Source organism: Patagioenas fasciata, chromosome 24 (assembly GCF_037038585.1).
Source record: "Patagioenas fasciata isolate bPatFas1 chromosome 24, bPatFas1.hap1, whole genome shotgun sequence".
NCBI classification, from domain to species: Eukaryota; Metazoa; Chordata; class Aves; order Columbiformes; family Columbidae; genus Patagioenas; species Patagioenas fasciata.
The window spans coordinates 2,578,555-2,600,960 of NC_092543.1; the positions used below are offsets into that span (position 1 = coordinate 2,578,555).

The 22,406-nt window shown below is 52.7% G+C and overlaps 1 protein-coding gene across 6 annotated transcripts; it reads left to right on the forward strand.

Annotated features, from left to right (window-relative positions):
• The first annotated feature begins 9,770 nt into the window (after positions 1-9,770).
• Positions 9,771-22,111, forward strand: MSANTD2 (Myb/SANT DNA binding domain containing 2). Of its 6 annotated transcripts, XM_071798669.1 has the most exons (5): positions 9,872-10,304; positions 14,457-14,503; positions 16,551-16,809; positions 19,716-19,776; positions 20,652-22,111. In XM_071798669.1, the coding sequence occupies exons 3-5, from the start codon at positions 16,731-16,733 to the stop codon at positions 21,475-21,477; spliced, it is 966 nt and encodes a 321-aa protein (XP_071654770.1). In that variant the 5' UTR covers positions 9,872-10,304; positions 14,457-14,503; positions 16,551-16,730; the 3' UTR covers positions 21,478-22,111. The 6 variants fall into 6 exon arrangements, 4 of the variants coding, with proteins under 4 accessions (XP_071654772.1, XP_065711936.1, XP_071654770.1 ...); XR_011735633.1 differs by lacking the exons at positions 19,716-19,776; positions 20,652-22,111 and adding an exon at positions 15,963-16,006 and having other exon boundaries at positions 9,771-10,304; positions 16,551-16,684; XR_010652766.2 differs by lacking the exons at positions 19,716-19,776; positions 20,652-22,111 and adding an exon at positions 15,966-16,006 and having other exon boundaries at positions 9,771-10,304; positions 16,551-16,684.
• The last annotated feature ends 295 nt before the right edge of the window (positions 22,112-22,406 follow it).

Here is a 22,406-nt window from a genome sequence, read left to right on the forward strand (position 1 = left end):
CCTGGGCTCGGTTAAGCTCGGCTCAGCTCGGCTCAGCACGGCCCGACGCAGCGCGGCTCGGCACAGCTTGGTTTGATTAGGCTCAGCTCACCACGGTCCGACCCAGCTCGGCTCGACTTGGTTCGGCTCGGCTGAGCTCAGCTGGGCTCGGCTCAGTACGGTCTGAGCCAGAGTGGCTCGGCTCAGCAAGGTCAGACCCAGAACGGCTCCGCTCGGCTCGGTTTGGCAAAAGTCCGAGCCAAAACGGCTCGGCTCAGCAAGGTCCGAGCCAGAACGGCTCGGCTCAGCAAGGTCCGACTCAGAACGACTCGGCTCAGCAGAGTGAGACCCAGAAAGACACGGCTAGACTCGGCTCTGCTCAACTCAGCTCGGCTCTGCTCAGCACGGAAAGGCTCGGCACGACTGAGCCCGGCTCGACCCACTTGAGCCCGGCTGGGCTCGGCTCTGCACGACCCGACGCAGCACGACTCGGCACGGCTGAGCTCGGCTTGGCTTGGGTCGGCTCAGCACGATCCGGACCCAGCGCGGCTGAGCTCGGCTCAGCCCAGCATGGCTCAGCTGAGCTCGGCTCAGCCCGCGGCACCGCCCCCGGGTCCGGAGGAGGGGAAAGGCGGAGGGGGGCGCGGCCAACACGGGAAGCGGGGGGAAAAGTGGGAACCTCTGCGAGATGTCTCCCGAATTCCTAATTAGCAATTAGCCGCTTAATTAATGAGGAGGGGTTGATATGTGAAGCAATGCGCCCCGTTACCTGGGGAGAGGGGTTTAACATCTGTGTGCACGTCGGGGTGTGAGGGGCAGGATGGGGTGAAGGGTGCTCATCTGGATAGTGGGATTGGTATGTGTGGCTTTGCACATCTGGAGGGGTGTGAACACGCACGTCTGGGATGGGAGTGTGAACATCTAGGGGGTATCGAGGAACAGCTGGAGAAGGAGACGTACTCTATGTGCACATCTAGTGCACCGAAAAGGCACATCTGGGCTGGCTGGAGCTGCACGTGCATTGGGGGGCAACATCTGGAAGGCTCGGGTCACAGCTGGAAGCATCCCCGGGATCACCTCTGAACGCACAGGGATGCTTGTGTGCACATTTGGGTCACAGCAGCACACATCTGAATGTGCTGATGTTATATGTGTGCTTGCACATCTGGAGACACACCTGGAGATCTCACACCTGCGTGTTCCCCCCAACCCGGGGCTGTGCTGGCTGCACATCTGGCCCTCGGCGCACATTTGGAACGCTCAGCTTCACCTGCATCCCTGGGGCTCCCTGGATCCCACCCAATGTGCCGGATCCCACCCAATGTACCAGATCCCACCCAATGCACTGGATCCCACCCAATGTGCTGGATCCCACCCAATGTGTTGGATCCCAGCGCTGCCGACTACGCCGAATCTCCACTCCGGGGGTCTTGGGTACGATGCATTATTCATCCATGCCTCCCTCTCATCGCCGGGCATGGCAAAAGTAAATAAATATTAATTTAATAAGACCACAAAGCTTTTCCGTTTCTCCTGCTGGGGCAGGAGGATTCCCCAGCAGGATTAAAAAAGAAAAGAAATAAAGAGAGAAATAAATTATCCATCGAATAACAGGTTTATCCAACTATTATCTGAAGAATCCTCAAGGGAGGGAAGTGGAGGTGATGCCGGAATATCCGGCACCAATATCTCCTCTGAGATGCTTTGAGATGGGGAAAGGAGACAAAGGAGCCGCCTCATCCCGACGGATAATCCCCCATGCCCCGAAATTCATCCCCGTTAATCAGCTACGCAAACAGTGCGCGCGGGGGCATCGACTCCTTGTCCACAGATTTATTACCGCTGCCAGGGCGTTTAATTGCCCTTTTATTCAGCGATTAACGACTGTTTGCGCAGGCTTTGCCCAAAAAGCACCCCCTGAAATTTTGGGGTGGGGGGGCCTTCCGCTCTACTTCATTATTCTGATTATTCCAATTTTTCCTCCTTATTCTCATCACCTCCTTGTTCTGCGGCATCGCTGGGTGGGGAAACTGAGGCACAAAGGAGCTGGCGGTAATGACGAGTGACAAGATATTTGTTTGGGCAAATGAGCGGCCGGGACCCCCCCAGTGCTGATGCCGGGGGGGTTAAATCCCTCCAGCCCCGTTATTATTAACATATCCCCCGGGACCCCCGGTTTGCCAGAAAATGTGGCTTTTTGAATATTTATAGAGGTTGTGGAGGGGGGAGGAGCGAAAAGGGGGGTGATACTGGGATGCATCATGGGGTGATACTGGGATGTTTATGTGGAGCATACTGGGGTCTTTAGGGTGTGACACTGGGAAACTTCAGGGGGTGATACTGGGACATTTCATGGGGTGACACTGGGATGTTTCATGGGGTGATACTGGGAAGCCTTAGGGTGCAATAGTGGGATGCTTATGAGGTGATAGTGGGAAGATTTAAGGAAAGGTTGAGATGCTTTACGGGATGATACTGGGATGTTGTGGGGGATGATACTGGGAAGCTTTATGGGATGATACTGGGAAGATTTAAGGAAAGGCTGAGATGCTTTAGGGTATGACACTGGGATGTTGTGGGGGATGATACTGGGAAGATTTAGGGGATGATTCTGGGAAGCTTTAGGGTGTGGTACTGGGATGTTTTTGTGGAGCATACTGGGATCTTCAGGGTATGACACTGGGATGCTTTACGGGATTATTCTGGGATGTTTCAAGGGATGATAGTGGGATGCTGCAGGAACACAAACTGGGATGCTCTAGGGAATGATACTGGGAAGCTTTAGAGGGTGATACTGGGATTCCTCATGGGATGATACTGGGAAGCTTTACTGGGTGATACTGGGAAGATTTAAGGCTGAGATGCTTTATGGGATAATACTGGGATGTTGTGGGGATGATACTGGGATGTTTCATGGGATAATACTGGGATGTTGTGGGGGATGATACTGGGATGTTTCATGGGGTAATACTGGGATGCTTTAGGGGATGATACTGGGATGCTCTATGGGAAGCTTTATGGGGTGATACTGGGATGTTTTTGTGGAGCATACTGGAATCTTTAGGGTATGACATTGGGATGCTTTAGGGGATTATTCTGGGATGCTTCAAGGGATGATACTGGGAAGCTTTAGGGGGTGATACTGGGATGTTTTTGTGGAGCATACTGGGATCTTCAGGGTATGACACTGGGATGCTTTAGGGGATTATTCTGGGATGCTTCAAGGGATGATAGTGGGATGCTGCAGGAACACAAACTGGGATGCTTTAGGGAATGATACTGGGAAGCTTTAGAGGGTGATACTGGGATTCTTCATGGGATGATAATGGGAAGCTTTAGGGGAAGATACTGGGAAGCTTTACTGAGTGATACTGGGAAGATTTAAGGAAAGGCTGAGATGCTTTATGGGATGATACTGGGATGTTGTGGCGAATGATACTGGGAAGCTTTATGGGGTGATACTGGGAAGCTTTAGGGGGTGATACTGGGATGTTTCATGGGGTGATACTGGGATGCTTTAGGGGATGATACTGGGATGCTCTATGGGAAGCTTTATGGGGTGACACTGGAACGTTTTTGTGGAGCATACTGGAATCTTTAGGGTATGACATTGGGATGCTCTAGGGGATTATTCTGGGATGCTTCAAGGGATGATACTGGGAAGCTTTAGGGAGGTGATACTGGGATGTTTTTGTGGAGCGTACTGGGATCTTCAGGGTATGACACTGGGATGCTTTAGGGGATGATACTGGGAAGATTTGAGGAAAGGCTGAGATGCTTTATGGGATGATACTGGGATGCTGTAAGGGATGATGCTGGGATGCTTCATGGGGTGATACTGGGAAGCTTTAGGGTGTGATACTGGGATGTTTTTGTGGAGCATACTGGGATCTTCAGGGTATGACACTGGGATGCTTTAGGGGATTATTCTGGGATGCTTCAAGGGATGATAGTGGGATGCTGCAGGAGCACAAACTGGGATGCTTTAGGGAATGATACTGGGAAGCTTTAGAGGGTGATACTGGGATTCTTCATGGGATGATACTGGGAAGCTTTAGGGGATGATACTGGGAAGCTTTACTGAGTGATACTGGAATGATTTAGGGGCAATATAGGGAAGATTTAAGGAAAGGCTGAGATGATTTAGTGGATGATACTGGGATGTTTTTGTGGAGCATACTGGAATCTTTAGGGTATGATACTGGGATGCTTTAGGGGATTATTCTGGGATGCTCATGGGGTGATACTGTGATGCTTCAAGGGATGATACTGGGATGTTTTAGGGGATAATACTGCGATGCTTTAAGGGGTGATACTGGGATGTTGTGGGGGATGATACTGGGATGTTTCATGGAGTGATACTGGGAAGCTTTATGGGGTAATACTGGGATGCTTTAGGGCATGATACTGGGATGCTGCAGGGATGCAAACTGGGATGCTTTAGGGGATTTCACCGGGACGCTTCAGTGATGACACTCGGATGCTTTAGGGGCCAACATGAGATGCTCGAGCTGAGCAGATTGCGACTCTTTAGGGGGTGACCCGGGGGTGCGAGGCAGGACGGGTGTCAGTCTGTCCGTCCCCCCGCCTGGCAGCTGCAGGAGCCCCGGGGGGGCCCGAGGTTCCATCGCAGGGTGTCCCAACCCGCCTCATTACCGCCGGCTTCGGGAAACCCATGTGTTCTCAAGCCAGGCGACTCGGGGTATATTAACATCCCATTTTTAGCTCTTTAATCGCGAGTTTGTGCAGCTCATTTATCAGCCCGGGGCCGGGGGAAGCCGGGCAGAGCTCGGCAGCTGCGTCCCACCGAGAGGCCAGGGATGCTCGGCCCCGGAGGAACCCGAATCCGGGTTTAACAGGTAGTGGCTCATGTGTGAATCTCTAGTTTGGGCCCAGCGCATCATTGGGAAAGGGTCTATCAAAGCTGGGCTTAATTGGGTGGAAGGCTTGTTTGCATGGCAGCTAATGGGGGATCAGAGGGCCGGGGACCCGGCGCTGACGCCTGACAAAGGCAAAGCAATTACTTGCTTGTCTGCATTATGTATTAACCCATCTGGGGCCGGGATATTGGCTTTGAAAGGGAGACAAAGGCAGGGGCGGGACGATGTTCCCCCGCCGAATTCACCCGCCTGTGTCCCCCCCTTTCTATGCAGCTGGGACTGGGAGGATGCTGCTGGGTACCGGGGGCATCCTGCATCCTCAGAGCACTCAGAGCATCTTTTCATCCATCACCGCCGTTTCCCGCTCATGGTCACATCTTGGGATAATTAGATATTTGGTTTTAATTAGCCACCATGGCTGTTAATAAGTTGATACTTCTTCTTGGCAGCGGGTTTTGGAGACGGGAGGTTAATTATGAACAGCTCGGTAAATTGCGGTAAACACTTGGCTATAGTGACTGATTTGGTCGTCTAGCTTTTGGGGTAATTATTAATTATCTTGATTGGATCGGGAGGTTGGCCCAAGCAAGGTGGTGGGGGGAGCATCGGGGAGCAGGGGGGTGTTTCCCCAAAGCTGCACCGAGCTGTTTGTCCTGCCATCCGTGTGTCCTCGGGGAGCTGAGGACGTCTGCAACTCATTGCATGGGTGATCCAAGGCTGAGAACGAGCACAACTCATCGCATGGGTGGCTGAGAACGGCCACAATTCAATGCCCGGAGTGATCCCAGCTGAGAATGGGCACAACTCATTGCATGGATGAGCTCTGGCTGAGAACAGACAGAACCCACTGCGTGGGTGATCCACGGCTGAGAACGGCCAGAACTCATTCCATGGGTGGCTGAGAAAGGAAACAATTCAATGCTCAGGGTAATTGCAGCTGAGATCGGGCACAACTCATTACATGGGTGACCCCGGCTGAGAACGGCCACAATTTGTTGCATGGATGAGCCCAGCTGAGAACAGACAGCATTCAATGACTGGGGTGATCCCAGTTGAGAGCAGACACAACTCATCGCACAGATAAAACCCCCAGAAAGGCCACAGCTCAGTGATGAAGCGATGGGGAGGCTGAGAACGGCCACAACTCGTTGCATGGAAAAGCCCAGCTGAGAACAGACACCACTCATTGCATAGGTGGCTGAGAATGGGAACAATTTAATGCTCAGAGTGATCCCAGCTGAGAATGAGCACAACACATTTCGCAGATATGGCCGGCTGAGAACAGACAGAGCTCACTGCACAGGCGATCCCTGGCTGAGAACAGTCACAACTCATTGCATGGGTGACCCCAGCTGAGAACACCCACAATTTGTTACACACATGAGTCCTGATCGAGAACAGACACCATTCAATGACCGGGGCGATCGCAGCTGAGAACAGACAGAACTCATCGCACAGATGATACTGGCTGAGAACAGACAGAACCCACTTCATGTGCAATCCCCGCTGAGAACAGACACAACTCAGTGCAGCAGTGGTCCCAGCTGAGAACGGTCACAACTCATTTCGCAGATATGGCCAGCTGAGAACAGACAGAACTCACTGCACAGGCGATCACTGGCTGAGAACAGTCACAACTCATTGCATGGGTGGCTGGGAATTGAACGATTCCATGCCCAGAGTGATCTCAGCTGAGAATGACCACAACTCATTGCATGGATGAGCTCTGTGTGAGAACAGACAGAACTCATTGTATAGGTGATCCAGCTGAGAACACCCACAATTTCTTACATGGATGAGCCGTGACTGAGAACAGACACAATTCAATGCCCAGAGTGATCGCAGCTGTGAACAGACACAACTCATCGCATGGATGAGCCCGGTTGAGAACAGACAGAACTCATTGTATAGGTGATCCACGGCTGTGAATGGACACAACTCATTGCATGGGTGGCTGAGAATGGAAACAATTCAATGCCCGGCGTGATCGCAGCTGAGATCGAGCACAACTTGTTACACGGGTGATCCTGGCTGAGAACGGCCACAATTTGTTATGTGGATGAGCCCGGTTGAGAACAGACAGCATTCAGTGACTGGGGGTGATCCCAGCTGAGAGCAGACACAACTCATCGCACAGATAACCCCCCCAGAAAGGCCACAGCTCAGTGGTGAAGCGATGGGGAGGCTGAGAACGGCCACAACTCGTTGCGCAGATGAGTCCTGACTGAGAACAGACACCACTCGTTGCGCAGATGAGTCCCCCCCAGCAAGGCCAGAGCTCATTGGGAGGCTGAGAACGGGCACAGCTCGCCACACCAATGACTCTCGGAAGCCTTTGTCACTTTGCGGGAGCACCCACGGCCCCCCCGTCACCGTGTCACGAGCAAATGGCCGTAATGGGGACGCGGGGCTGCATCGCAATCAGCTGCTCTGCAGGAATAATGAATTTTTCAATCCCTAATTAACCGCTCACCTCATTTGCATCCCTGCCCGCCTTCTGCGAGCCCCCTTGATTGGGGCTTGATTAGGTCCTGGGTGGGGGCGTTGCCATCCGGGGGGAGCGGGGACAAGGGGAAGGGGCTGGTGGCCCCCCCAGGGCTTGGGGACATGGGTGATGAGCCGTGGGGACACGTGGCTGACTTTGGGGACAATGGCAGTGGGGACATCGCTTTGGGTACAGTCCAGCAGCGAGGACAGCCCTTTGGGGACACAGCAGCAGTGGGGACATCTCTTTGGGGACACGGTGGCAGCAGCTATGTCCCTTTGGGGACATGTCACAGGGGTAGCACTGTGGACACCCCCTTGGGGACACACTACAGAGCTGGCATTGGGGACATCCTATGGGGACACAGTGACAGCGGGTATATCCCTTTGGAGACACACCACATGGGTGGCAGCAGGGACACTGCATTGGGGACACAAGCAGTGAGGACATCCATTTGGGGACGTGTCACAGGGGTGGCATTGGGGACATCCTTTGGGGACACACTGCAGATCTGACATTGGGAACATCCCTTTGGGGACATGGTGCCAGCAGGTACACCCCTTTGGGGACATGTCACAGAGCTGGCATTGGAGATATCCCTATGGGGACATGGTGGCAGTGGGTATATCCCTTTGGGGACATGTCACAGGGGTGGCAGCAGGGACACTCCATTGGGGACACACCAGCAGTGGGGACATCCCTTTGGGGACATGCCACAGGAGTGGCAGCAGGGCACTTCATTTGGGACACACTGCAGAGGTGGCATAGGGGACATGGTGGCAGCAGGGACAACCCTTCGGGGACACACCACAGGGGTGGCAGTGGGGACATCCTTTGGGGACACACTGCAGAGCTGGCATTCGGGACATCCCTTTGGGGACACGGTGGCAGCAAGTACACCCCTTTGGGGACATGTCACAGGGGTGGCAGCAGGAACACTCCCTTGGGGACACACTGCAGAGCTGGCATTGAGGACACCCCTTCGGGGACGTGGCACAGGGGTGGCATTGGGGACACCCCCTTGGGGACACTCCAGCAGCGGGGACACCCCTTTGGGGACATGTCACAGGGGTGGCACTGGGGACACTCCCTTGGGGACACCCCAACAGCGGGGACACCCCTTTGGGGACACGCTGCAGAGCTGGCATCGGGGACACCCCCCTGCGGACAGGCAGCCGGTGACAAAGAGCCCGATGTCCCCGCGCCCCCTGTCAATGTCGTCCCCGCCGCCTCGCGCCACCGCCAGCCCCTAATCCCGTAATTAGCCGGGGATAATTACACCCCCTGATTGCTCCCCCTAACTTGTTTAACCAACACAGCCCTAATTAAAGCGTTTAATTAACAAGCCCAGGTGGGTGATTCCAATCCGGGGGGGGACCCCAAAACCGTCCCGCTTGGGTGGGGGGAGGTTTCTTTTTGGGGGGGTCCAGCCGGATTAAGTCCTGCCGCTCGTTAGGCTCGGCCTAACGAAGAGCTGGGGCGCAGCTGGGGGGTCTGGGGCCCCCCGCAGCCCCCTCCCCTTAATTAGTTGCCCTCCCCCTTAATTAGTTGCCCCCCACCCCGCCCCGAGCTCATCAATCAAGAGCCCGCTCTGGTCCCAGCCCCGTTAATTGGGAGCTCGGGGGGGGCGGGTTCGGTGCACACGTGGGGACACTTGGGGACACGGGTGAAACCGGAGGGGGCAGCGGGAAAGGGGCACCCGAAAAGGGGGGGCTCAGACGTGGTATTTGGTGGGCTCAGCCCCGATGTTTGGGGTGATCAGCCCTGAGGTCTGGGAGGGATCAGTCCCAGGGTTTGTGGGGGCTCAGCCCCGATATTTGGGGTGATCAGCCCTGAGGTTTGGGGGGCTCAGACCTGATATCTGGGGTGATCAGCCCTGAGGTTTAGGGGGCTCAGTCCCAGGATATGGGGGGTCTCAGCCCCGATATTTGGGGTGCTCAGGCCCGGGATAGGGGGGCTCAACCCTGATATTTGGGGGGGCTCAGCCCCGATATTTGAAGGGAAACAGGCCCGGGCATTGGGGGGCTCAGGCCCCGTATTTTGGGGAGCATCTCCCTGATCTTTGGGGCGCTCAGCCCCGATATTTGAGGGTGCTCGGCCCTGGGGTTTGGGGGTCCGGGAGCCACGCCCACTCCCTTGGCCACGCCCACTGCCCGCGACCGCACCCTAAGCGACAACACCCACGCATTGGTCACGCCCCTTCCTCAAGCACCGCCCCTATATTGACCACGCCCCCTTCCACACGACCACGCCCCTCGCCGCTCCTACCCCTCACATGACCACGCCCCCTGCGGCTTTCCCACGCCCCCTGCATCTTTGACCACGCCTCCTTCACAGCAAACCACGCCCCCTCCTTTACCCCGCCCCCTCGGTCCCACTGCGTCGCCCCCTGCCTGGGGGCTGCCGGAAATCCCTCCCGCCCGAGGAGGGGGGGCGTCGCGTCACTTCCGCCCGCTCGCTCCAGCAGCTCCAATATGGCGGCGTCCTGCGGCTCCTCGCAGCTCCCGGCGCCTGAGCCGCCGCTCAAGATCCCCAAGATGGAGGTGCTGTCGCCGGGCTCGCCGGGAGCGCTGAGCGACGGCAACCCCAGCCTGTCCGACCCCTCCACCCCCAGCGGCGCGTCCCCGCTGGGCCCGGGGCCGGCGGCCGGAGGGGCCGGGCTGGGGGCCGGGGGCCGCGGCGGGGCCTCCCCCTCCGTGTCGTTCTCCCCGGGCGGTGCCGCTGCGGCCGCCGCCGCCGCCGCTTGCCGGGGCATGTCGTGGACTCCGGCGGAGACCAACGCGCTGATCGCGGTGTGGGGCAACGAGCGGCTGGTGGAGGCGCGGTACCAGCAGCTGGAAGGAGCCGGGACCGTGTTCGGCAGCAAAGCCCCCGGGCCCGCCATGTACGAGCGGGTGTCCCGGGCCCTGGCCGAGTTGGGCTACGAGCGAACCCCCTCCCAGTGCCGGGAGCGCATCAAGGTACCGCGGGGAGGGGGCGGCGGGTCCCTGGGGAGGGGGGTGACCTCTGGGCTCAGCCCCTGGGTTCGGGGCGCCCCAAGGGTCCCGGGTCCCCGCAACACCCGCTGGGCAGCTCCTGGGTGCTGGGGATTCAGCGTTTTGGGTGCTGAGACTTTCGGGTTCGGCTGCTCGGTTCCCCGGGGCTGGGGCGGCATCTTTTGATCCTGAGTTTGGGGACACGGTGTCCCAGCCCTTTGTGATCCCCAGGAGCATCATTTGGTCCTGAGGGGGGGGCACATGGTTTCCCAGCCCTTTGTAACCCCCAGAGCATCATTTGGTCCAGAGTGGGGTGAACACAGTATCCCAACCCTTCAGGACCCCCAAGAGCATCATTAGGTTTTGAGTGGCGGGGACAAAGTGTTCCAGCCTTTTGTGACACCCAGGAACATTTTTTGGTCCTGAGTGTTGGGGACAATGTCCCAGCATTTCATAACCCCCAGGAGCATCATTTGGTCCTGTGTGGAGGGGACACAATGTCCCAGCCCCTCATGACCCCTAGAGCATCATTTGGTCCCGAGTGGTGGGGACATAGGGTCCTAGCCCTTTGTCACCCTCATCCTTTGGTTCTGAGTCGAGAGGACATGGTGTCCCAGCCCTTTGTGACCCCCAGAGCATCATTTGGTCCTGAGTTGGGGACACAACGTCCCAGCCCTTCATGACACCCAGGAGCATAATTTGGTCCTGAGGGCTGGGGACAATGTCCCAGCCTTTTGTAACACCCAGAATCATATTTTGGTCCTGATTTGGGGACACAGTGTCCCAGCCCCTCATGATCCCCAGGAACATCATTTGGTCCTGAGAGTTGAGGACACAGTGTCCCAGCCCGTTGTGACCCCCAGGAACATCCTCTGGTCCTGAGTTGGGGACACGGTGTCCCAGCCCTTCAAGACCCCCAGGAGCATCATTTGGTCCCGAGTTGGGGGGGACACAGTGTCCCAGCCTTTTGTGACACCCAGGATTATCCTTTAGTACTGAATGTTGGGGACATGGTGTCCCAGCCCTTCATGGCCCCCAGGAGCATAATTTGGTTCTGGGTCGGTGGGGACACAGTGTCCCAGCCTTTTGTGACACCCAGGATTATCCTTTAGTACTGAATGTTGGGGACATGGTGTCCCAGCCCTTCATGGCCCCCAGGAGCATAATCTGGTTCTGGGTCGTGGGGGACATGGTGTCGCAGCCCTTGATGACCCCAAGAAGCGTCCTGAGAGGTGAGGACAGAGTGTCCCTGCCCTTCATGACTCCCAGAGCATCATTTGGTCCTGAGAGGGGGGGACACGGTGTCCCAGCCCTTTGTGACCCCCAGAAACATCAACTGGTCATGAGTTGGGGACACAACGTCCCAGCCCGTTGTGACCCCCAAGATCATCCTTTAGTCCTGAGAGGGGGGATACGGTGTCCCAGCCCCTCATGACCCCCAGGAGCATCATTTGGTCCTGGGTGGCGGGGACACGGTGTCCCAGCCCCTCGTGATCCCCAAGAGCATCATTTGGTGCTGAGTTGGGGGGCACACTGTGTCCCAGCCCTTTGTGACCCCCAGGGACATTATTTGGTCCTGAGTGTTGAGGACATGGTGTCCCAACCCTTTGTGACACCAAGCACAATCATTTGGTCCTGGGTGGGGGCGACACAATGTCCCAGCCCCTCATGACTCTCGGGAAACATCATTTGGTCCTGAGAGTTGGGGACACAGTGTCCCAGCCCGTTGTGACCCCCAGGAACATTATTTGGTCCTGAGTGTTGGGGACATGGTGTCCCAGGCCTTTGTGACCCCCAGGAGCATCATTTGGTCCTGAGTTGGGGGGACACTGTGTCCCAGCCCTTGGTGACCCCCTGGAGCATCATTTGGTCCTGAGTGGGGGGGACACGGTGTCCCAGCCTTTTGTGACACCCAGAATCATCTTTTGGTCCTGAGATGAGGGGACACGGTGTCCCAGCAATTTGTGATCCCAGAAACATCCTCTGGTCCTGAGCGCTGGGGACATGGTGTCCCAGCCCTTCATGACCCCAAGAAACTTTCTGAGATGGGGGGGACAGGGTGTCCCAGCCCTTCATGACCCTCAGGAGCATCATTTGGTCCTGAGATGGGGGACACGGTGTCCCAGCCCTTCGTCTCCCCTGGCCGCAGGTTTTTAAATAGGGATTTTTTTTTTCCAGTTGAATCGTTTTGGGGTGAAGGGCAGAGCTGGGTCCGGGGTCCGGATTGGGAACAACCGCCCGGCATGTCCGCTTTTCCTTCTTTATTTGGATGGACTGGGAATCGCCGCGGGGTTTCAGTTTATAAACCTGAACGAAGCTTGGACAGGCAAATGAATGATTCCAAGCATTCTGTGCTTTTTATTTTCCCTTTTCATGACCCACTGGGTTGCTTGCGCAGCCGCTTAAATGCTGATAAATCCCAACCGGGCTGGGATTTTCCCGGTGTGTATTCCATAAATAGGTGAAATAAGGGATTCTGCAGTATCGAGGATGCTCGGGATTAAGCGACTCACCCTGTTAATTAGAACAACCTTCATCCCTGAAAGGAGATGGTCAAAAGCAAATCAACTCCTCTTCCTCCACCTGTTTTAGTTTCTTAAAACGTCTTTTCCTCGCTTAAATCTCTTACTCCACGGAAGTTTGGTGCGTGATGGAGAAATCACTTGAGGTTCATCTTCATCTGACGGTTTCAGGTCACGGTGGGAGTTTGGCCGCAGGTTCTACACTTGTTTTGGGGGCTGCTCAGCAGGTTGTGAGGAGAAATTCCTGTGTTAAAGCAGCCCAGAAATGGCTTTTTGGGGTTCAGGTGATGCTTTTAGATGGAGTCGTGGCTGGTGTGGGGCCAAACCAAGGGTTTTGAGGACGGCTTGAGTGCATCTTTGCCCCCAAACCGGTCATGTTGGAAAGAAACCACACATCACATACCCATTGAACATCCTTATTTCCCCGCTTTTATAGGATACTTTGATTTAACGCCCGTCGAGGGCGGATTTGCTGATGTAAATTGTGCTTAAAATGGGTTGGGTTGAACTTTATAACCACGTTTTGAGATAAGGAGTTGCTATGGGGTTTCTGCCTTCCCGGGACTCCGCCAAATCTTGATGAGCGAGTTAGAAACGAGCCAGAAAGGCAAAAACCGGCTCCGAAGGCGGAATTCTTGCAGGTCGTATCGCGTAGAAACGTCCCCTCCTAATTGGAACAGGTTTTCATCCATCTCTTCCCATCCGCGGGCGCTTTTCCGCATCTACTTCAAATTTCGGGATTCACCTTTAATTATTCCAGCCTGTTTCGTGCCTTGGAAAGAGGTTCTGTGGTCGCTGGAGTTTGATTTGGGGTTGAAACGTTGCGATTTTTCCCTTTTTGGTTTCCGGAAAAGCCGTTTCGTGCTCCGGATTCTCATCCTGTCGCATCCTCAATCCTTGCACCTTTAGTCGTGTATTCCAACCATCCCTACGCCGCCTTAAATATTCACTTACTAAAGCACGCATACTTTTCATCCTCTTGTTTCCTAAATACATCCACAGGCAGGGATTAACCAGGTTTGCGGGTCCCAAACTCGTCTGCTCTCTAGTGGCGCAGGAGCCTTTACAAAAGAAGCACTTTAAGGACAAATTAAACACTCGGAGGGAATGTGGGCACAAAAACCCGCATGGAAGGGATTAAAAACTACACTGGGGATTGGTTTTCACCCACAGTTTGATCGGTTTCCAACCCTTGACCTGGTGGAAATTGGAATTCGAACCAACTTGGGTGTTTCACTCGCAGTAATTTTTTCTTGATGCTTTGAGACCTCGGGCCCCAGGAGGGGCTTATTTTTTATAAAATACATTTAATTGCAATTTAGAAATGGGCAGCGGTGGAAAATCTGCTCTATTTTTTTGTTGTTAGGTTCTATCAGTAATTAATGTTTGCTTATCTGCCTTGATGGCCTTTACCTGCGTCTTCCGCCTTGGTTTCTTCGAGTGGTTGTATAAAGAGACCTTTGGTTCCCATCTACGACCGCTCCGGCCTCCGAAAACCTTTGGTTGTGGTTGATTTTGGTTGATTTTGCCCATCTCGTCTCGCTCTTGAATATCTTGCCCTAAATCTCCCCGTTTTGTGTGTCTATCTGTACCAATCTGTGTGTGTGCACTTTAGGAACCGCGGAGCAGGAGTTGAGCTGGACCCCGGGAGGAATAGAGGAGGTGCGTAAAGATTAACCAACAAAACACCCTCGCTCTTCAATCTTGGTGGGGAATCTTCACTTTTCCGGCAAAACAAGACCAAGTAGCCCCCGGCTGCTTGGCCTCAGGCCTCGCGGTGCTTTGAAAGCACCACATTTTAATTATCCCCCCCAAATTTCCAATTATTTATTGCTAGAAGATGCACCCAGCTCTGGAAGCATCTAAGCAATGACTCTTGACTCACGAGAATAATGAGAAATCAGAATATTGCTCCTTTTTGCCTCCTTTCCACGTTGCTCCCCTTAATTCCTCTACCAGCCTCTGGTGACTCGATGCTAAATCCTTTTCGAGGTAAAATAAACCAATTTGCAGCCGGAGTGAAGTAATTAATTACTTCTCGGCTACAGCCCGGTGTGGGATATTTAATAAACCCATCGGTAGGAAAAGCCGTTTGCTCAGAAATAACTCGAGTGGCCGCGGATGTCGAGTGTTCCCAACAGTATTGATATTGGGTTTTTATGGTTAAATGCACTGGAAATGGTTTATTTAGCGACTAAAATCAGTTAAAGGCTCAAAACGTGTGGTTAACTCTGATTTTGAAGCCAGGGCGGGTGTAAGAACTGAGCTTTGGGGATTTAGGTTTGTCAACAGTTGCACTTGGGTGGATGTTTAGGAAGAGGCTGGGTATGAAACGGGAATTTGGTTGGTGAGATTTGAGCTGAAAGAAGAGAAATCAGAGCGAAAAGGTGAATTTAATTGTGTGTTTCTATGTTATTTTAAAAACCAAAATTAATGTTCATTTTACATCGGGATAAAACCAACTCGGTGGTTGTGCCACCAGGGCTCTGAATATCGCGAGGGAACTGATAGAAATCGATCCCTTTCCCGCTGCCACTGTTAAAGTGCTTTAGGAGGAGAATTTCAGGAGGTCTGAGCTTTCTGGAGGCGTCAAGGGTCTTTTTTTGGGGCAAAAACCGGTGGTTTTTGCAATTACTTGTGCTTGAAAACCCATTCCGGTCCTTCTCTAAAAGTCAATGACAGGGCCGGTTATTCCCGAATCAATTCCACTTTGAAGCAGTTTTGCTATTCAAACCACAACCTGAGCAATGTAAGAAATTTAATATTAAAAAAATATATGTTTTCTAGCATTTTCCCAACCCCAAAATCCAGCAAAACTGGGGCACATGGTTATTTTCCCAAAGTAGAACGATGGTGGAATTAAAACCCTATGGAGTGATGCACATGAAGTTGTCACTCAGGATCAGGGTGGAAAACGCGGATGGAAATCGTTGGCTGACACGGCTCGGGATGCCGTAAAAACCCCCAAATTAAACCCATTTCTTCCCTTTTTTGCGGGATTTTTGGCCTTTTTGAACCCCTTATTAGCCAGCCCCACCTTCCTATTGTTTCGTACTTATTGCTTGATGTGGAAATCGGGGGAATTCGGAGCATTATTGATTTGCCCTCTTTTAAATTTCAGCAGCATCACAAGAGACAGAGTGAGTTAGTAAGGAAAGCAAATATGTAAGTAATATATATATATTTCCTAGCTTAGGCGTATCCATTTTATACCTCTTAGCGGAGTGAGGAAGGTTGGACCCTCTTTGCTTTGGGGAATTCCTTTTCTCTTTTATTTTTCCCTTTCTTTCTCCTCCCTGCTTCACCGACTCTGCTTTCCCCTCCTTGGAGCAGGTGTGCGTTTCCTTGGCTGGTTGGTATCTCTGATCTCTCGGCATTATATTTTGATTTTTATCTTCGTTTTGATTATATTTTTCCCTCCGTTACATTGCAAATCCGGGGATTTTTTTTTTATTGTTATTATTTTATATTTTTTAAGAGAATCGATCGCCCTGGTTCAACGTGAACCTGTCGCTGTGCGTAGACGTTAACACTAAATCGGGAGTGAGCGATACAGGCGATGCTTCTTAATTTGGGAGCATCACGTGGGGCAAACACCCCCAGTAAAAGCAAACAAACCCACAACTCCGCGTAACTGTCTGCAAGTGTATTTATGTTCTTCTGGCACATTGCTGCTTGATTAATTTGCTTGTCTTTTTAATTATCGCAGACCCTCCGCAGGTGCTACAGCCGGGTGAAAGAGCACGGCGTGGGGAAGCGGAAAAGCAGCTACACATTCGAGCAGCTGGAGCAGGTTTTTGGGCAGGGCGGGTGGGACTCCCAGCCCTGCCAGCCCGTCCTCATCAACAGCAGCGGCTTGTACCAGGAGCTGGAGTCGGACGGCAGCACCATGGAGGAATATTCGCAGGAGGATTGGGGCAACCACAGCCAGGACCTTCACTGCTACCAAACTGGCGAGCAGGAATTGGGTAAGAAATTCCCATTTACTCACGTCTTGATTTAACCTCTCCCCCAGCACCAAGTTTCACGTTTTGAACGGAATGCACTCAAGAAGGGGGAGAGAAGGGAAATAAATTCCCAGCTTTGTCACATCACAGAATCACAGCATGGACTGGGTTGGAAAAGCCCTCAGAGCTCATCCAGTCCAACCCTTGGTCCAACTCCAGTCCATTACCAGATCATGGCACTAAGTGCCATGGCCAATCTCAGTTTAAAACCTCCAGGGCCGGTGAGTCCAGCACCTCCCTGGGCAGCCATTCCAGTGCTGACCACTCTCTCTGCACAGAATTGCTTTCGAATCTCCAGCCTCAATTTCCCCTGGCAGAGTTGAAGCCCCTGCCCCCTTGTCCTGTTGCTGACTGCCTGGGAGAAGACCCCAATCCCCCCTGGCTAGAACTGCCCTTCAGGTCGTTCTAGAGAGTGATGAGGTCAACAATTGTGGTTCCCAAAGTGTTTTAGGAGCGGGATTTGCGTTTAGGAGCCAAGCAGGAGGAAAGAAGGGCTGGAGGCGGCGGAGGAGGAGGCGACACATTCCCTGTCTCTCCTTCCACTGTTTGGTTTTATTAGGTTGGTGCAAAAGTCATTGTGGTTTCAGACCGTGAATTTTAAATCATTAGAACTCGGCTCAAACACATCTTGATTAATCAAACTAGGAACCATTCCAATCAATGAGAAATAAGTTTTATTCCTGTAGTGTAAAAATCCAAACTCTCAGAAGGCGTTTTCTGCATCCTGCTGGTTATGGAAGCGTTTTCCCCGCCAAAAGTTGTTGGGATGCTTGAAGAAGCGGCCGTTGGTTGGCGAGAGCTCAGGTGAATCTGCTGAATATTCCTCAATTTGGTCAACTTTGGAAGCATCGATTGTGACCATGACCTTTCTTTGGTGCCAGTTTGTTTTGGGAAGCACTTTGGAGGTTCTTCTTGGTCCAGCTGTTGAGCTGGTTGTCATATAAAATCAATTTTTCGTCGCATGTCACAATCCAATGGGTAGTGGTTCCTGTTGTTGTGTAGAAGAGAAGACGATGCTTCAAAATTGTGGGTTTTTTTTTTTGATTTTCGGTCCTCACTTCTTGAGCTTTTTCACCTTTCTAATTTACTTCAAATGCTGAACGACTGTAGAACACAGAACGGTCGCTGTTGGGTTGGGGTCAGCGTTGGGTTGCGGTCGCCACTGGGTTGGGGTCAGTGCTGAGTTGGGGTCGACGCTAGGTTCTGGTCACCGTTGTATTCTGGTCAATGTTGGGTTGGGTTTGAGGCTGGGTTTTGGTCAACATTGAGTTCTGGTCAACGTTGGGTTGAGGTCGACGCTGGGTTCTGGTCAACATTGAGTTGGGGTCAGCATTGGGTTGGGGTAAACGTTGAGTTCTGGTCAACACTGGGTTGGGGTCAACGCTGAGTTCTGGTCAACATTGGGTTCTGGTCAGCGTTGGGTTGGGGTCGACATTGGGTTCCAGTGAACGTTGGGTTGGGGTCAACATTGAGTTCCGGTCAACACTGGGTTGGATTCGACACTGGGTTCTGGTCAAAGTTGGGTTCTGGTCAATGTTGGGTTGAGGTCAACGCTGGGTTTTGGTCAACATTGAGTTGGAGTCCATGTTGGGTTGGGGTCAGCGTTGGGTTGGGGTCAGCGTTGGGTTGGGGTCAGCATTGGGTTGGGGTCAATGTTGAGTTCTGGTCAACATTGGGTTGGGATTGATGTTGGGTTCCGGTCTGCATTGAGTTCCGGTCAACATTGGGTTCCAGTCAGCATTGGGTTCCAGTCAACGTTGGGTTCTGGTCAGCATTGGGTTCCAGTCAACGTTGGGTTCTGGTCAGCATTGGGTTCCAGCCAACGTTGGGTTCTGGTCAGCATTGGGTTCCAGCCAACGTTGGGTTAGGGTCAGCATTGGGTTCCAGCCAACGTTGGGTTAGGGTCAACATTGGGTTTCAGTCAATGTTGGGTTGGGGTCAACATTGAGTTCTGGTCAACGTTGGGTTGAGATCAGTGCTGGGTTCTGGTCTGTGTTGAGTTGGGGTCCACGTTGGGTTCTGGTCAATGTTCGGTTGGGGTCAACATTGAGTTCTGGTCAACATTGGGTTGGGGTTGATGTTGAGTTCTGGTCAGTGTTGGGTTGGAGTCCACGTTGAGTTGGGGTCAGCATTGGGTCGGGGTCAACATTGAGTTCTGGTCAAGATTGGGTTCTTGGTTCACATTGGGTTAGGGTTGACATTGGATTCCAGTCAACACTGGGTTGGGGTCGACATTGAGTTCTGGTCAATGTTCGGTTGCTGTCAACAATGGATTGGGTCAACGTTGAGTTCTTGGGCAACTCCTCATGTGGTTGGAAGAGGATCAGTGTCAATGATGCTCCCAACTGGGCGTTGTCACCTTCCGATGGCCGCTCCTCATCTTCACAGCTCCCATCTCCTTTATGAAACGTCTTGACCCACCACTGGACGTTAACGAACCACCTTCGTTAGCAGTTCCTGCGCCAAATGCCTCGTTGATGTCTGATTAAAATGATTAAAATGATGTCTAATGTAATCACATTTATTTCACAACGTATCCAAAATCAAACAGCAAATCCCAACAATGCAAAAACCACAATTAGATTTGCACCAGCCTAATAAATTAATTACATGCTAATTAAATAAAACCCAAAGGAGCTCACGTTGCAGCATTCCAACCCAAACCAGTGGTGTCATGAGAGTCAATAAATTAATGTGGAGGTTTGCTTGTTGCCTGTGGATTCATGGAACTTTGTCCAACGGACCGAGGTACCACGTTTGTGATAAAAAACACGTTGATCTGAGTGGTTTGGGGAAGAAGAGAGAAATATATTAATATATTCATTTTTTTTTCAGCCATTGTTTCAATAATTAATTTTACCTTTCAGATGAAATGCCTCCCACAAAAAGAACATTAAAGATCAAACAGGAATCGTCTGAAGACACACAGTAAGTCACTTCTGAGAATTTTCCGCTGGAATGTGTTTCCCTGGGGGTGATATTTGCAAATTCTAGTTATAATAATAAATTATTGCGCAGCCGAATCCGCTCAATGATTTCCAGTTACCTCAAAAACATTGGAAAATCTTCCCAGTTCTCACCTTTTCTTGGCTTAATTGCCCCTTCCTCCCCTCTTCCCCCCTTTTTACCCCCCATTTGACCTCTCCCCTTCCCCCCACTCAGGACCAAATGATGCTCTGGGAGTCATGAGGGGCTGGGACACCCTGTCCCCACCTCTTGGGACATTTCTTGGGGTTATCAAGGGCTGCGACACCGTGTCCCCCCACCCAGAACCAAATGATGCTCCTGGGAGCCACAAAGGGCTGGGACACCATGTCCCCAACACTCAGTACTAAAGGATAATCCTGGGTGTCACAAAAGGCTGGGACACTGTGTCCCCCCCACTCAAAACCAAACGATGCTCCTGGGGGTCTTGAAGGGCTGGGACACCGTGTCCCCAACTCAGGAGCGGAGGATGTTTCTGGGTGTCACAAAGGGCTGGGACGTTGTCCCCAACTCAGGTCCAAAAGCTGGTGCTGTGGGTCACGAAGGGCTGGGACACTGTGTCCCCCCGCCCAGGACCAAATGATTGTGCTTGGCATCACAAACGGCTGGGACACCATGTCCCCAACACTCAGGACCAAATAATGTTCCCGGGGGTCATAATGAAGCAATGAAGGACTTGTTGACTGATGCTGTTCTCCTATTTTAAAAGTTTGGGGTTTCTTAATTTGCAGGAAATGTGATGCAGAACATCGTGTGGATCTTGACCGACGCTCTTCTCCTTTTCTTCCCTAAACATTTGTGTTGTTTTGCACCCGCAGGCGACGCGACGCGATGCAGAACATCGTGCGGATCCTGGAGTCGGTGCAGCTCAAGTGGGAGCAGTTCCAGAGCTGGACGGATTTCTCCCGCCTCCACCTCTCCAACAAACTGGCCATTTTCGGCATCGGCTACAACACGCGCTGGAAGGACGACATCCGCTACCACTACGCCGAGATCAGCTCCCAGGTCCCTCTGGGCAAGCGCCTGCGCGAGTATTTCAACTCGGAGAAACCCGAGGGCCGCGTCATCATGACGCGGGTGCAGAAGATGAACTGGAAGAACGTTTACTACAAGTTCCTGGAGATCACCATCAGCGAGGCGCGCTGCCTCGAGCTGCACATGGAGATCGACTGGATCCCCATCGCCCACTCCAAACCCAGCGGGGGGAACGTGGTGCAGTATTTATTACCGGGAGGCATCCCCAAAAGCCCCGGGTTATACGCCATCGGCTACGAGGAGTGTCCCGAAAAGCCCCCCGCGCCGCTCGCCGAGCCCCAAATCGACGCCGAAACCCCCGGCGAGGCCGAGATGCCGTCGCCGCTGCAAACGGCGCGGATCGTCTATTGTTACCTCGGCATCGCCGAGGGCCGGACCCTCCAGCAGTGCCTGTTTTTGCATTTCCAGGCCAGCGCTAAAACCTTCAGCAAGGACTGGGTGGGGATCAACGCCTTTTTATCCCAAAACTGCCTGGTGGAGCCCGGCGTCTCGCCCAAATCCATCTACATCAAATTCGTGGAGGTCGAGAGGGATTTTCTTTCCGCCGGCTCGTTGGTCGAGTGCCTGGAAAAAGCCATCGGGTACCCCTTGAAATTTAACAATTCCTAAGGATTCGGGCCTTCGCGCCCTTTTAGTTTGCGTTATTATCCATCTTGCGGATTCAAATCGGACTTTTCACCCCCAAAAAACCCCTCGTTTCCACGTGGAAAAGAGGCGCGTGGGGTGTTTTTCCACCTGATTTCCCCCCCCGGGGAGCGACTGTTGGTACATTCCACGTGGCGTTTTCATACGAAACACAAAAACCCAATTTATTTTGTTGGTTTTTAACTCCACGGCGTCTCGTTTTTACCGCATCTCGTTCAGTGTTATCATGGATCTGAATTAATAAGCAATAGAAAAGGGCGAGTTCGACCCCAGATCACGGAGACTGTTTTTAAAGCCGCCCTTCGATACCCTTGTATATAATTTCGAACTTGGTTTTTCCACCCGTCGAGTGTTTTTTCTTATGATTTTTTGTCCAACAATCCAAGCTGTGACAACGGGGGGGTCGGGAGGGGACACGGGGGACACACACACACACACATTTAATGCCTTTTTCAGCCGCGTTATTATATAAAACCCCATTATCTCGCGCGCCGGCGCTTCCCATTGGTTCTATTTTGATGATTCCCAAGCTCATCGATCGGTGAAGTTGTGACATACGATGAATGTGTCGGTCCTAATAAAATCAAACGAACGCGGAGGGGCTGCAGAAAATGTCTTTCCCCCCCCAAAAAAAGCTGAATTTAGGGGGGGTGATTTCCACATTCTTTAATATTTTTATTTGAATTTAAAATTTTAACTTTATTGCCGCACAGAGGCACCTGAAGTGGTTGGAAAGAGGTTGAAGCGAAGGTCCCAGCGCTCAAAATGTCGCCCCGATATTGGGTAAGTTGCCCTAAAATTGGGTAAGTTTACCCCAAAATTGGGGACACCGGGGGGATCGATGCCCCCGGAGCCGCATCCGGGCAGGATTTACCGGGGAAGCTGAGGGCAGG

What these genes read in the sequence shown, in the direction of transcription:
- MSANTD2 (XM_065855864.2), top strand. Translation starts at nt 9,819, where the DNA reads ATGGCGGCGTCCTGCGGCTCCTCGCAGCTCCCGGCGCCTGAGCCGCCG. An exon ending in AGTGCCGGGAGCGCATCAAG is followed by an intron (nt 10,305 to 16,550) that starts GTACCGCGGGGA and finishes TAATTATCGCAG; the next exon opens with ACCCTCCGCAGGTGCTACAG. An exon ending in AACTGGCGAGCAGGAATTGG is followed by an intron (nt 16,810 to 19,715) that starts GTAAGAAATTCC and finishes TTTACCTTTCAG; the next exon opens with ATGAAATGCCTCCCACAAAA.